Consider the following 14,752-nt stretch of genomic DNA (forward strand, 5'->3'; position numbering starts at 1 on the left):
GTAGAACTAGAATCATATGCGATTGTGATTGTTACTCATATTGAGCTGTTTAGATGTCACCTATTTTTATTTTCCCATTTTTTGTGTTAAAGTGATTCAACACTGCATTTTAATGTTACATTTTAATGTTACCGAGACTCAGCATTCGCTTCAATATTAATATGGAATGTGGTAATACCCGATTGGTAACTCTTTATTTTTGCTGTTGTGTGACTGCGGAAAGATGGTCCATTTAAAGATACTTTAACTTCAATTTAGTTATAGTCGTTCACTGTAAGAACATTACTCAATTTATTAATTATAAATCCGGTTATGCAATATTCAAATTTTTCTTGATTCTGAAATTCCAGTATTACAACTTCTTCAATCCCGGGTTTAGATTTTTATATGATTTTTGACAGTAAAATTACAGTAAAACCTCGTTAGTAAGAACACTGATAATTCGAAATTCGCCGTAATTCGTAATTTTCCCGAAAAAAAAGTCCCTTGAACATTATTTTCATATAAAACCATACCTTTAATTCAAATATTGTAATTCGAAATGATTTCAGAGTCCTGGCATATAAAAATATTCAATATATCGTAATAAAGTACATTATTTCATGAGCCAATCAATCATTGAAAATTGTGACAGACTTTTCTTAAAACATCAAAAATTACTTATTTTATGAAGTTAATAAAAATAATCCCGACATTTTATGACCCATTTCGGTAGGCACATCTATGATCGGAAACAAAGTTAATGAAAATAAAAAAAAATAAAAAATTTTCCCCCATACATTTTGTAATTCGTAATTCGAATTTTTTTCGATTTCCAGTTCCATGGAATTCATATTAACGAAGTTTTACTGTAGTACACGGTACAGTTCGGTGAAGTTGCACTCGCACCAATCGCAGAGGTTCTTTGGCCACAAAATGCGGCGTCCCCATGTGCTATGTTTACCGTTGAAACTCACATTTTGTTTTTCAACATGTGTACCTAATGAGTTGAGCAAATGGCTAATATTCATTTTTTTTTTTTAAATAAAATTGCTCTGAAACCTCTTTGTGAAGCCAATCAATTAATCGACAAAATTTCACTTGTTTTAGTTTTATTCTGCAGAAAAAATATTTATGTAAAAAATTGGGATTATTAATGCGGTGGACAGCTATATATTATAACAAGCAATATATAAATGTGTGAAACAGCTGATTATTATTTTTTTAAATCCAGAGCTGTAAGTTTTAATTTGGATGGATGTATGAATTATATTTAATATTATTGTTCAAGATGGCCTAGAAATATATATGTGAGTTACGCAGGATCATAATATTATAATCCCCTTTATCGGGTAACATTAAATTGCTCATTTTGCAACGCACAAATGCTAGTTTAAAAATATATTGTTAGTAGAAGTAAAAAGTACTACTCGACCATTCTTAGATGCGTCTGCGCAAGTGGTTAATTTATAACAAGTACAATAAGTAAGAATATGATTTTCTATATCAGAGATTATAGTCATAACTCATAATATAACAATTGAGATATTGTGATAGTTTAAGTTGAAGCAGAAAGAGTGAGTCGGGAAATTAACCCGTCAGTTGTCTACTCAGTTTTATGTGAACAAATTAATAATCAAGAAAGGGGAATAGTGTTTGTGATGTGAATAGCTGTAGACAAATAAAAAAATTGAATGTCATTTTTATTAGGTAATGTCATAATCATTTGATAAATTTTCGAGTATGTTGGTTAAAATTTTGATGGGATGCTTCATTTCTATGCATATCTGATAAGTCTACTAAGGCAAACTTCGAGAGAGGAGTGATGTATCACTTCACTTCACTCTTGTAACATTTCAATATTTTATATCATAATAAAGTTTAATTCATGTTGCGTTTATACTTTTTATTTTATTCTGACACAGATCTACAGTGCACATATCCCCCTCTGACTTCATTATATCATGGCTGCAGACTTCTTAGTGACCTTCGGAACTCTACAAAATATACTTCTCTTACTTTAGGTGTATATCTATGTCACCGACAGTGTGTCAACTCTTGTTGACTATTTAACAGGAAAAATAATGTAAATGTTTATTGTCATGTAAAAAAATCTTTTAAGGTAAAAATTCAATAGATTTTTTGAATAAGTAGTATTTTTTCATTATTAATAAGCAAGTTTCCAATTTTTCAATTTACCTGAAAACACAGCCAGTCAGTTTATTTATTATAAAAGTCTGACTAATTTACAAAAACTTTGAAGTTAATGATATGAAAAACGCTAGATTTTACATGTTCCTATCCTCTCCCTAGTTAACCATATTGGTTGTGGAATAAGACTTTCCGATACCACAGACCATGGCCCCCACAAGGGGGGGGGGGGCTGACAGGGCTCTAGCCTAGGGGCCCGGCGTGGCGGGTAGATCAGATATATGAGATAAACACATCACGAATTTGCTCTAATAATAAAAAAGTCACCTGCGGCACTATTACGCGTCATGAGATTGTGTGGTGAAATTTTTGACTGTTTTGTGTTTATATTCAACATCTCCATAATTCAAGTAGATGTACCAAAACTACAAAAAGCTGCTAAAAATACACTGAAGGCCTTTACTTTTACCTCTAACATAATTTAGAAAACGCTTCTGATAAGCGTCACATATGCCTTTAAACTTAGCGATAAGTAGGGGGGCCACCAAAGATCCTGGCCGGGGGGGCGCTTTAGTATGGATGATGGGGACATGCCACAGACATTTAACACCAATATAATCTGAACTGAGATGCTGCCACTCACATCTCGAACACAAATAATCCAAAGTTGAAATGTCAAAATATTCAAACTTGACAAATATCATTGTACATCAGAGAATGTGATTTTGTATTGTAGCTAAATATGGTAAGAAAATGTTGGGTACAATAATGTTATGTATGTCGGCGGCTCTTGTGGTGCAGTGCGTAAGGCGCTTGCCTTCCACCCGAGAGTTACTGGGTTGTCATTTTATGATGCTATTTGACAGGTAGTGAAAATCGGTTAACCTCAAAATGAGTATAGTTCGTTTTTTTGCCACTATCTTTCTACTGTGCAGGTGCAGATCGAAAATGATTCATGCATGCAAGCTTGCAACTGCAGGATAATACATGTTTACCCATACATTTTCTTGTTATGGCCGCGATAATACTTACTGTCAACAGTAAGTCCATGCACGTGTAAACGGGGTATAATATTGTACAGCGATTCGTGACATTCTTTGCATCTTGACCTAAGATACAATAATTATTGTACAGTATGTCCATTGCCGACTCAAGTAGAAAGCTGATACATTCACGACTGATCCTACTTTGTCCGCCACTGCCGTTGTTTTCTATGGATGACCTGTCATCGTTCTATAGAGTGCTTATACTGACGCGTCTGTCGTGTTCACACAGGGAATGGTTTGATTCGAATAGATAAATTAGATGATAAATAATACACTAGCATTAACACACCTACAAATGTAATGCATAAATCAATGCTACATATCTTTTGGAAATCGATATTACCACCGGTTTTTGTGTGAAGGACTAGTCTGACTTTCACAGCTGATGAATAACAGGAATGTATAATATTATTTATAATTTATTAATATATTTGATTTGAGAATTTTTATAATTCAATTTGAATTGGGCGAATCAATATGTCAAGCAATCTGGGATCTGATTTTGACAGCTGAACAGTGGACTACTCGTTGCTTGTGAAAAAGGATATGCTCAGGCTTTATTAATCTAAAGATGGCGCTGGTATGTTATATACTCAATTACTGTATTTTACCTACCATGTTTGGATAAAAAAATATATTAAAGTCTGTTATTTATCAAATTATTTAATATTGTACATTGACACAAATATTTTTACAGTACATAGTGGAATAATTTACTTCAAATATTCAGTAATTCACTTAAGATCTGAAAGTACAATTTGATATTACACTATACAAAGTGAGACTGAATTGATTGAGTGAACAGTCTAATCAAATTATTTTCACATTAATTCATGGTTAAAAGATTACAGGTTACCCTATGTATGCGTGAAACAAAAAATATTATGAAACTGCTTTGTACACAAAATTATATGCATTTTATTCCTATAATAACAATGGACTTCTGTATATAAAATATAATCTAATCTGAATGTCCCGGCCTGACTCTTCTATTCTGACTATTCTCCTTTGAAATAGTAATGGGTTATTTGAGAATAAGGCCATCCTCCCACGGCGCAACTTATGTCCGTTGGAACTGAAACTAAAATTCCAACCAGTATCTAGCCAATGTATTTCAATGGCGGCTCGCTGACTTCAAAACGGTCGCGAAGAGACGCGACGTCTCTGAAGTTTCCAGTCACCGTAAAACAGTGGTACGAACATCATTAGATTCGGGAAAAAATCATATTTTCTTACCAAAATTGGTAGCGCTGCAAACAATAGTGTCGTGCTATAAAAACCATTAACAACCCAAGACGTCAAAAGTACAAGATAAGCAAAATTGAAATAACCTAATTGTATTCGAGTAAACGCAGCAGCGTGCGTGTTGTCGGTTTTTGTACAAAACAGCTGATGGTCCAGTTTGCCAGTTCGAGGTTATGTGATTTTTATTTCAAGTGGCTTCAGTAGCGCCGTGTGCGAAGCATCACATTGGTCAGTTTATGAGTACCATCACCAACCAGTTCCGCCAGATTTCAGTTGCGCCGTGGGAGGAGGGCCTAAGACTTTATTTACAGAATATTATAAACATTTATGTCAAATTTACAATTGCATAGTTGAATTTGATTTATGCAACTTCATAACCGGTGCACATGTATTCATTCAATTGTCGACTAACGCCGAATTCATACTAGACTTACGTGTCGTGTTGTGATGGATCAGAAGCACATCGGAAGACTATATTTTGTATGACGGCGTGCATACTATTCTATCGTGACACAAACTGCTAAACTCCGATCGCATCAGAGCCCCCACCACCGCTCTGACGCGACACTCTGGTGTGAACGCCGTTTTTCTCTTGTCGCTATAGGCTGACGAAATGGTGTATGCATCTTTTCATCTGTTCATTCTAAAATATAAGATCTTTCTTCATGGTCCTAGAGTTCTTTCACAAGACAGTGAAATTCTCCCTTATTCCCTCTTAGTGTATTTATGGGATGAACCCAATGTCTTCTTTTCTTTTTTTCCCCCCCATAAGTTGAGCTAACAGAAGAAATGCGAGGTCTTCTTCAAAATCACTCAATAGGAATCTAACATTTTCTTCGTCCTATCGTACCGAAAGCTACGACTGTAATGATTCAAAATAGCATCAGTAACACGACACATAGATGTGCACGCTAGCAATAACGTCAGACCCCATCACGACACGTCACGTAAGTCTAGTATGAATCCAGCTTAAGATACATATGAGATCATAACCAAAGCTTTGCAGTACTATTTTGGATGGTATTGAATTTATTATGCAAATTAAATCAGGAATTAATACTGGGTAAACACCCCAGACCCCTGTTTCAAATATTTATACGGTTTGATCCGGTTTCTGCCTTTGACAGGTCTGAACATGACTTTGTCAGGTGGAAACTCGGAGGATCCCACGGCTTCCAGCAAGATGTCCACGCACGCCAACAGTCGTGTCAGCCGGCCGGGCAGATTCATCTTGGTCTCTCCGTCGCCGTCCACATTACACCAGTCCGTATTAACGCACCTCTCGATGTCTCTGATGTCGTCATCCGTACCCGCGTGATGCGTGCCGTTCCAATGTAATGTGAGAGAGAATATAGGGCTACGTTTCGGGTAGTCGCTTTTGAGCGCCACCAATGCTATTAGCTTGGCTGACTGTCTCGTTATGATCGCTCGATAGAGCATATCGTTACGGGATACGAGGCCCATTTCGATAACTTCCGCTGCGGATATCGCTTGACTGTAATCCGCCCAAGTGATAGCTTGCCACTGAGTCAAGGACCCCAAAAGGCGTACCGAAGACGTGCCTGTTCCTTCGAATGATGGAATATTTCCTGACTCTAAGTCTTGAAGTTCTCTCATGAGACTGATTCTAGCTTTGAGGCGCTTCTGTAAAGTTATCAAGACACTCTCTACACTGGCTCCGCTTAAATTCGGACACGGTTCGTTTGGCATTTTAGCTGTTTTACCGGCGGCGTCGTTGGCTGACACTGCCAAAAAATCTAATCCGCACATCCTCTGTGCCCAAATGTAAGGGTGACCCAATTGCGGAATGAACTGAGTGAAACCTCCGTCCACGCCGGCGGACCTTAAGATATATCCGGTAGCTAAATGAGGAGAGTCCATTCCGTAGTCTCCAGGATAGAGGCCATGGAGGACGCTGTGACTGTTGAGAACATCCGCTGAAGACACACCCGATGCAGGTTTCGGAAGATCGATAGAACTCTGAACTGTGATTATCTTTAAATGGATCAAAAATGAGAAGGATAGTGACAGAGAAGCCTCTTTGAGTCTGACGGTCAGCCGAACAGTGAGAGGATGCGCTTTGATGACGGCTTTGAGTTTTTCCTGGGCCCGCTCCTCCTTGGACATCTTGGCACCACTTCTGTGGTGGCGTTTCTTATTCTCGCTGTCCTCTTCTTCTTTGCTGTCACCGTCGGAATCTGATTCGTTGAAGATATTCGGCGAAGGTTCAATCTGCTCCAGTCTACGCGCTTCGTCCTCGTCTCCGAACATGTCTGAAAAAATTATAACAAAACTTATATTGATAGAATTGTATATATAATCTATTAGTTCAAACATGACACAAATGTTTTTAAAAAAAAACACACTTTTAGCCTAGCCACTTTATTGAACCCGCAACACACGGATTCACAGATGGCCGTTCTACCAACCGAGCCACAGCGGTACAAAACAAAAATGATACATACCTATGCCAGCAAATACAATTAGTAACTTTTACTAATAAATAGTCCAAATATATTTCCAACAGTTTGCGTTGATATTTGAAGTGAGAAAATTTTATATATCCAACAAGCTGACTAATAGATATTTTTTGGTTTGCTTATAATTTTTATTACAACACAATATATGATATGAATTAATCACAACTAGCGTTCGGACAATCGAAATGGTAGCAAAATCATTGCGTATAATTCCTATATAAGGTTGACTCGCAACAATTGGCTGTTTGTGTAATTAAAGCATAGACAAGAATCAATTAAAATGACAAGATCACCAACCTACTTGCACCAAATGGTGTCCAAAGGCTTCCGCATAAGCCTGAGCTCTAGCGTGCAGCAAGAACAATGGCGGAGGTAGTAGATTGACTGGTGATTTGGAAGAGCAGGAAGCTGCGGAGGCTTTCAACCCGAGGGCCTCGCGGAGAGGCTCAGCGGCGACGAGGGCATCCTTGAGTCGCGGCGCCAGACCATCCAGACGGGCCCTGGCCTCAGCCAGAGACGAGGAGACGCCGCGGGCTGTCTCCTGCAGCTGTGAGCACACTTCAGACAGCTCGCGACGTTGCCGCAATTCCCATTCCAGTCTGGCCAGTCGGAGTTGGTGATCATCAGTTTTGGTAATTGCCTGAAAATAACATAATAGGCAAACACATCAAAACTCGCCTCGCCTGCAACGTGTCGAATACGTCGATGTGACATCATCGTTATTCACAAAACACACATTGCCAAATGGAGCTCCGCAGATTGGTCGAATGCGACTGTTTAGTTTGAAAAAAACACCTGCTGTTGCAAATCGACAAATTGCATGCTTCTCGGGCTCCGAGTCGAAGACATCAGGACACATACAAACGCTTACAAATTGGTCATTCCTATACCGGCTCGCCGCATCCAAAAATATCTATATATTTCGAAGGTTACGTGCGACTGTCGCTGCGATCTTCATATGCAACACCGGATCGCCGTTCTTGGAAGGTTTGATTTATGGCTGTGCGGCAGACGAGGCGAGTTTAGATGTGAGAGCCGGCTAAGGAATATATTTGTTAATTTAATGGCAACATCTATGTATCCGTAATCTAGATTTAACTTATTTAGATTTTGTAATAATACATACCTATTGGTAGATTGATTTTACTAATTGATATTAGCGAAGGTATTTCTTAGCTTGAAAACTCTTTGAATTTACAATTACACAGAATTAGTAGTCTACACGTTTTTATTTAAATTTGCATGACAATATTACATCTTCAAATGAGATATAGTAATAGTACATAATGAACTTACCGGTCTTGTAACTTGCACAGGTGCGCTTTTGTAAAATTCTTCAACTGGAACCAGATCGATTTCCTCATCTTTGGATTTGAATTGCAGACATTTAGTGACTTCCTTATCCAGATGATCTGTCTCGTATAACAGATTCTGCAGAAGAAGATGCGTGGAGTCCAATCTCTGCTTCTCTTTGTGCAGAGCGTCTCGTCCGGCTTTAGTTCTGAACTTCTCCAATCGGTTCAGTTTCTTTAGGGTGACAAGCAGAAGTGTCGCATGGATTCTTTTGCCGGATATCTCTTCTCGAGACTGTTTAATAAATGGTTTACTTAATAACAACATATATGTAAGTATTAGCGAAACAATATGGTCACAGGGGAAAGGTGGACGCATAGTCCGTGTTGCGTGTTCGAATCCCACAACTGGATCAGATTCAATGATGACTTTTCAGTGTTTTTGGATCCACAGCATAAACTCGATGGATTGAGTGAATGGCTAACAAAGTCCCCCTAGTATAAATCTGTTGAGATAATCCTCACTCTGCGGAGGACCAAATGTTCCTGCTTGATGTGAACATAGTAGTTTACCCAATATAACCTTTCTCTTACCGTGCTAATAAATTCCATTCCATGGTGTGCTGTCACATTTTTACAATAATTCAATATTTTAAAATAGAAATGGTGGCTTTAGAACTACACCAATATACATATTTTTACTTGTTAATTGTTTTGTCGATGATTCCAGGAATAGCTGAAATATAAAGTGAAAATTAACTGAACTATTTAGCGTACCTAATATGATTTAACACCATAGAATGGAAAGTTAAGGAAGTATGAAATTTATAAATGTCTAAGTTAATAATTTAGAATGAATCGAACCTCCGCTGTATTTAGGTGTTTGAGCTCCGCGATTTCCGAGAACAATTGCCGAATTTCTTCGCAAGTTTTGTGAAACAGAGCTGCATCTTTTTCAGCCGATCTTTGCTTTGCTTCGGCTTCCTCAAATGCTACGACTCGCTATGAAAAAAAGATTTTGGGAAAGATTGAGTACTTCATAATATAGTTTTTGTGATTGTATTATTTTGAATAACCAAACCAAAACGTAACATAACTACTTACTTATTTTTGGGTTATTTATAGTAGGTAGTGTTATGCACTGGCTAGACATACCTGTGCAGTATAGTTTGTGTAAAAAATACGGAACACTTTGTGATGTCCACACGGCACAAGTAAGTTTGCACAAACCTCATTACGACAGAATCGTCGTCATGAAAATCCTGTTTTATTGGAATCGCAGCAATGTCAGTAAGTGACGATTTGTTTTTGTCACACGCGTTTTTCTATTGTTTATTAGTTAAAAGAAAGATAAATAAACGCCACAGATCCAATTGCGCCAAACAATGGCTAATAAGAAGAAACAAACACTCCCATATAAATTTACTCAACGATTTAAGAGAAGGCCTGGCTGACTGGCGGAATTATTTAAGAATGCATAATATGAGTTACTACATTTGGTCACGCCTCTAATTGAATGAAAAAGCACCGTGACGCGTGACTCTATATCTCCTTAGGTTTCTAGCTACTGGAAAAGCATGTAGGGATTTGAGATTTTTGGCAGCAATTTAACATCAAGCCTGGTCTTTAATTACTCCGGACACGTGCAGGGTAATTTAAAAGGTTTTACACAAAGAATACAAGATTGTTAAGTTTGTCTGAACTATATTTATTGGATACTAAGACGTATAATTTACACCGTAACCTTCGACGGACTGAGAACAAGCGTGGATTGTATCCCGTCCACACGTATTACCCCCGTTTCAGACGGGACACTGGTGTCGCGCTCGTATATTATAAGGAGGCCTTTGTATTCGAATAAATGGGCCTTTGTATTATGTTTATGAACGCCCAGAGCTAATGAGTCAACGCATAATTTCGCGATGTAAAGTAGAACATAAAACTGGCTGCGGTCATAAAAACATGTGTATCGGCGGCTTGAGGATGTAGTGGCCGACGGAAAAGTGTACCATACACGCTTTGACTCATTAGCTCGGGGCGTTCATAAACATAATACAAAGACCCTTTTATTCGAATACAAAGACCTCCTTATTATATACGAGCGCGACACCGGTGTCCCGTCTGAAACGGGACTTAGTTTTACCGAAGATAGAGTTTGCACAAACCAAAATTTCAAGCAAGTCGAATTTTACGCAGGCCGTGCTTTTCGGTTTGCGCGAGCTACAGTTTTCCCGTCCATACACACGGGCTTCCCGATACAACCAGGTTTGCGCAGGTAAGCTCGCGGTAAAGCGTCAATTACATTGAGCTTTTTTATGAGCTGATTATTGGCAAATTTAAAAGCGGGCGATTCAGCTACTGCGATTTCATGATTACACACAAAATTTTCCATTCGCTGATAAGCCACAAGCCAGCGAGCGATTTTGACGGAACGTAGTTCGTTTTTTTGCCGGGAGGTCGCTACGCTCCATAATAATGTTTCCATTAAACGTCAAAAAGGTAAATTTCAAAATGAGTAGTTCGTTTTTCCACCACCACGCTCTACTGCGCAGACGCGATACGCCCACAAGCCGGCGTGTAGCTTATAAAGTTGACCGGCTTTCAACTTTTCTCGGTGGAGTGTTTACAACCTGCTTATTAGCTTGTTCGATGATTACACTGGGCGAATTTACAGGCAGATTATAAATTTGCCAATAATCAGCTCGTAAAAAAGCTCAATGTAATTGACGCTTAAAGCATGAATGTCTAGCGGCGCATTAGGATTTGGTTAGTTCTCAAAAGAACACACTCTTAAATTCAAATTAGCAGTGAAATGCTGACTTTCGTCGGTAACTGTAAAACTTACCTGATAAACGTCAATTTCCACCGGTTTTACAATTTCTACAGGCGGTGTCGATACACTTGTAAGTTTTCGACGTCTCTTTGTGTTTATATCAGAATCTTTTCCCATTTTAATATTCAGTGTAATATTATGTATTTTTATTTCGATCTTATGAATTGGTTCAAAATATTAGGCATTTATTTAGGTTATGTCAGTCAAGAGTTATATTTGTGTTTAGCATATACCATAGACTAATAGACTTTTAATATGTACATGTAGCATAGACTATGTTTGGGCAAGTGCATAGATAATTAATGATGGCAACCGCAAATAATGAAAGGAGTTTTACCTACCAATAAAACTCTTATTATTCATATTGGCTTTGAAGTCCTTGAGATAGGGTTTGCTCTTTCTTCTTCGCGTGAGGTTATATTCTACTAATTTATTTTCCTTTTTCTTGTCGTTGGTCATTTCTCCGTTTTTATTTACTGGTCATACCCGCGCGTCCATTTTTTATGTATGGAGTTTGGGATCCCTTTGTCTTCATTATGATATGACTCAAGGAACCAGGTAGAAGTTACCTGGACTTCAAAGTCAACATGAATAATAAGAGTTTTATTGGTAGGTAAAACTCCTTTCATTATTCGAATTTGACTTTGAAGTCCTTGAGATATCTGTTTGTTATCACCTGGTGTTGGGTAATAACGAAAAATATTTTAATATTTATTTGATACATTAAATTTGTAATCATCTCATCAATCGCATCAACTTAGGAATAATAAAAACCATATACCTACTTGCAACACTATTATTATAAAATTACGAAAATTAAAAAGTTGTCTATGTCTATGCTCTTGTAGATGTCAAGATGGCTGGAATATGTAGGTTAGGATTTCGATATTTTGCGAAAAGTTTATTATGCCCAGCTATTATACAGCGAAATATATCAATTTCAGCAGTCAATCAATTAAAAGAGAGTAAGTAATACTTGTCTTATAAAAAATAGTTTTATTTAATAGTGTTAAAGAGCGGTATCATGAATCCTAACTTGTATTTTTCAATGACCATGTCTGTCAATATTCCATTTGTGATTCTGGAGATATTGTGGCACAAAACTAAAAGCGTAAACAATTTGGAACATTTACAAACTATTCGGAGTTCTAACTATGGAAAATCAACACTGGCCTCGTGGAAATTCAAATTCACAAAGTTGATTATACTTACAACCATCAGATAATTGATTGAATGACAATCAAACCTCTCCCACACTATTGTTAGTAAACGTTATAATATCCAACTTGCGTAACAGAACTCGTGAAATGAGAACCCAATGAGAAATATTTTTGTGAATTCTGCAGACCGAATGTTCACATTTTCAACTTGAAACCATATTATAAGTAATAAAAAAGAATGTGTAGTGAGCAGAAGTAAATTTATTTCGATCCTCAGGGAGAGTGAATGTTGCTTCCAGTCAGATTATTCACTTGGTCGCTCCAGCGCTCTTCCCTGGAGGCCACCCAAAACCACCAGTCTCCAGGTAGTCCTGTCCTCGCCAAACAATATGTGCAAAAAACTGCAAAATGCGTCTCAGACATAATATTGTTGAAAGCAATTCCTTTATCTGCAGTCTGGATGATTGACAACTGCATTATAACCGAGGAATTAATACTAACACACAGATTATTTATCTTTTTTATTGTACTACTTATATACTTTGTTTATTGTTCACAGTCCGTACCACCAATGTGGGAAAGGAAATAATAATTGAGGGTGTCACCGTGACGTCTCCGCGTACAGCGTTGATGCTGAAACCGGAAATAGAACTAGACAAGACAAAGCACTGCTATATGTGTGCCCTAGACCTGGATGTGAAGCACACGGATGTGCTCATCCTCAGCCAGTTTGTGAGGACGGACGGCTGCATGCTGCCCAAGAGGATCACGGGCCTCTGCCGGAGACAGCAGATAAAGATCGGCAAGATGGTCACCATGGCACAGAAAGCTGGTGAGTATGCGTGCATCTTTTGTCAGCGGGTATTCAGTGCTCAAATAGAAAAAACCAGAGATCAGTCTATACACGCTTGAAGACATAAATAACCATTATATTTTCAATTTCTCTTTTTCTTATATTATATTACTGTTATCGCTAACTAAAAGTCTGGTTTGATTCTTTCCAGGTCTCATGATTAATCTGACACCAGCCAATTGCAAGAAGGATCCGACGAAACGTTATCAATGGAGGAAGTTCAATACATACTACGATGAATCGACCATCTTCATTCGGAAGATTCCCAAAATCTCAGATAGATTTAAAAGAAATGTTATATATAAATAAACAAATTGTATTTAATATATTTATAGATATGCTGTCATTCATAATTGAAATGTCAAAGTACAAAACCATCACTTGCCTACTGGTAATTCTAAAATGATACTATTTGAAACATCTTTTTCTGACGAACGGTGACTCCATCCAAAAGCACCCCTTATTATTATATCTCTTCAGTCATGACTGTATTCTGCCATTTGTATGCTTGAATGTCGAGGCCTGATCCCACTGACAATGAACATTGTCCCTTTTTTCTATGTAGCCAAAGAACTGCCAAACTCTGGTACATAACATGATATATATGAGGCGTCTAATTCCAAAAGGCGATAAGTCCGTATTTGATCAAAATCGAGAAAAAAATATGCACATATTCTTTGTATAATTTTACACAATATGTAATGATCTATAAATTCCAAAACGCGACATATGAAAAAAAATATTTTAAGTCTCGATTTATTACAAAAAGCGCCAAGTCCGTGTTCCATATTATTTAAAGCTTGGTTGATTTCGCGCGTGTTTAAGTCAACCAATAAGGGAACGTTCAATATTGAAAAGGGCGTCTCCCACGCTGTAGCATCTGGTAAACTTATGACAGTGCCACGGAAATATGTGCCTTATGCGGGATAAATTAAAAAGTGAAGTACAAGTAGCGCTAAGTCCAATTTTATTTTGCCTATATTTATTACATTTAAGAGTTTATCGGCTGAAACAAATTGCCATTTGGTTCTAATTTCGACATAGAATACAACGGGAAAAAAAATCTCACGTTAAAACAAATAATCGAAGCTAGAAACATAAAAACGTTGTTTCCCGATAATATTGAATTGTGGACTTGTCGCTTTTTGTAATTAGACGCCTCATATGGTCATCTCCAAAAACATGCTTTCCAATAATTGATTTGGTCATACATCTCTCGTGGCGGAGTCCAATCATCTCAGTTTCAGCGTTTCAGATCTTCTCTCACCCTCAGGGGATGTGTACATAGCCTGACTCGCTGGTTCCGGCATTCTATGCATATGGTTTTCTGGGCAGTTTCTGCATTTTTATATACTGCATGAGTTGATTCAATATTTTATTTATAAAGAGAGTTACCAGGGAAGTCATCCATTATGTTCGAGAATAAAAAGAGCGGTGTTTTTGTATTTTGTATGTACCCATTAATAGTTACGTTTAGGTCATTACACTAATATTTTCCAAATAAACTGGATATTATATCCAATTCTGTTTCGTATTATTTAAAACTGTCCCATACTATACAAGAGAAAGCAGTTAGGTACACATTACAGATCTGTGGTAATGATCTGGTTATCACAGAACTACCAAAGAACTGTCAAAGATGATCCCTGGTGGTAGTGGGAGTCGATTGGAGCATGAGACTAAACTGGTATGATGGAACAGTTTGTCGAGATG

The 14,752-nt window shown here is 37.5% G+C and overlaps 2 protein-coding genes across 2 annotated transcripts; one reads left to right on the forward strand and one right to left on the reverse strand.

Moving 5' to 3' along the window:
• Positions 1-3,823: 3,823 nt before the first annotated feature.
• thoc5 (THO complex subunit 5) lies at positions 3,824-11,267 on the reverse strand. Its single transcript, XM_085944312.1, has 5 exons — positions 11,039-11,267; positions 9,058-9,195; positions 8,198-8,488; positions 7,199-7,541; positions 3,824-6,694 (listed from the first exon to the last, which is right to left on the reverse strand). The coding sequence occupies exons 1-5, from the start codon at positions 11,141-11,143 to the stop codon at positions 5,475-5,477; spliced, it is 2,097 nt and encodes a 698-aa protein (XP_085800438.1). The 5' UTR covers positions 11,144-11,267; the 3' UTR covers positions 3,824-5,474.
• A 591-nt stretch (positions 11,268-11,858) lies between these two features.
• Positions 11,859-14,562, forward strand: mRpS18A (mitochondrial ribosomal protein S18A). The gene is made up of 3 exons (XM_085944322.1): positions 11,859-11,991; positions 12,746-13,018; positions 13,191-14,562. Exons 1-3 carry the CDS (start codon positions 11,883-11,885, stop codon positions 13,346-13,348), a joined length of 540 nt encoding a protein of 179 aa, XP_085800448.1. The 5' UTR covers positions 11,859-11,882; the 3' UTR covers positions 13,349-14,562.
• The last annotated feature ends 190 nt before the right edge of the window (positions 14,563-14,752 follow it).

Source organism: Rhyacophila brunnea, unplaced genomic scaffold (genome assembly GCF_057557595.1).
Source record: "Rhyacophila brunnea isolate RB1 unplaced genomic scaffold, BYU_Rbru_1.0 scaffold_17, whole genome shotgun sequence".
Lineage (NCBI taxonomy): Eukaryota > Metazoa > Arthropoda > Insecta > Trichoptera > Rhyacophilidae > Rhyacophila > Rhyacophila brunnea.

Coding starts and splice junctions, on each gene's coding strand:
- thoc5 (XM_085944312.1), bottom strand. CDS start 11,143: ATGGGAAAAGATTCTGATATAAACACAAAGAGACGTCGAAAACTTACA. Junction 9,196..11,038: donor TGGAAATTGACGTTTATCAG/GTAAGTTTTACA, acceptor TTTTTTTCATAG/CGAGTCGTAGCATTTGAGGA. Junction 6,695..7,198: donor ACACCATTTGGTGCAAGTAG/GTTGGTGATCTT, acceptor TAATTTTTTCAG/ACATGTTCGGAGACGAGGAC.
- mRpS18A (XM_085944322.1), top strand. CDS start 11,883: ATGGCTGGAATATGTAGGTTAGGATTTCGATATTTTGCGAAAAGTTTA. Junction 11,992..12,745: donor AGTCAATCAATTAAAAGAGA/GTAAGTAATACT, acceptor TATTGTTCACAG/TCCGTACCACCAATGTGGGA. Junction 13,019..13,190: donor CACCATGGCACAGAAAGCTG/GTGAGTATGCGT, acceptor GATTCTTTCCAG/GTCTCATGATTAATCTGACA.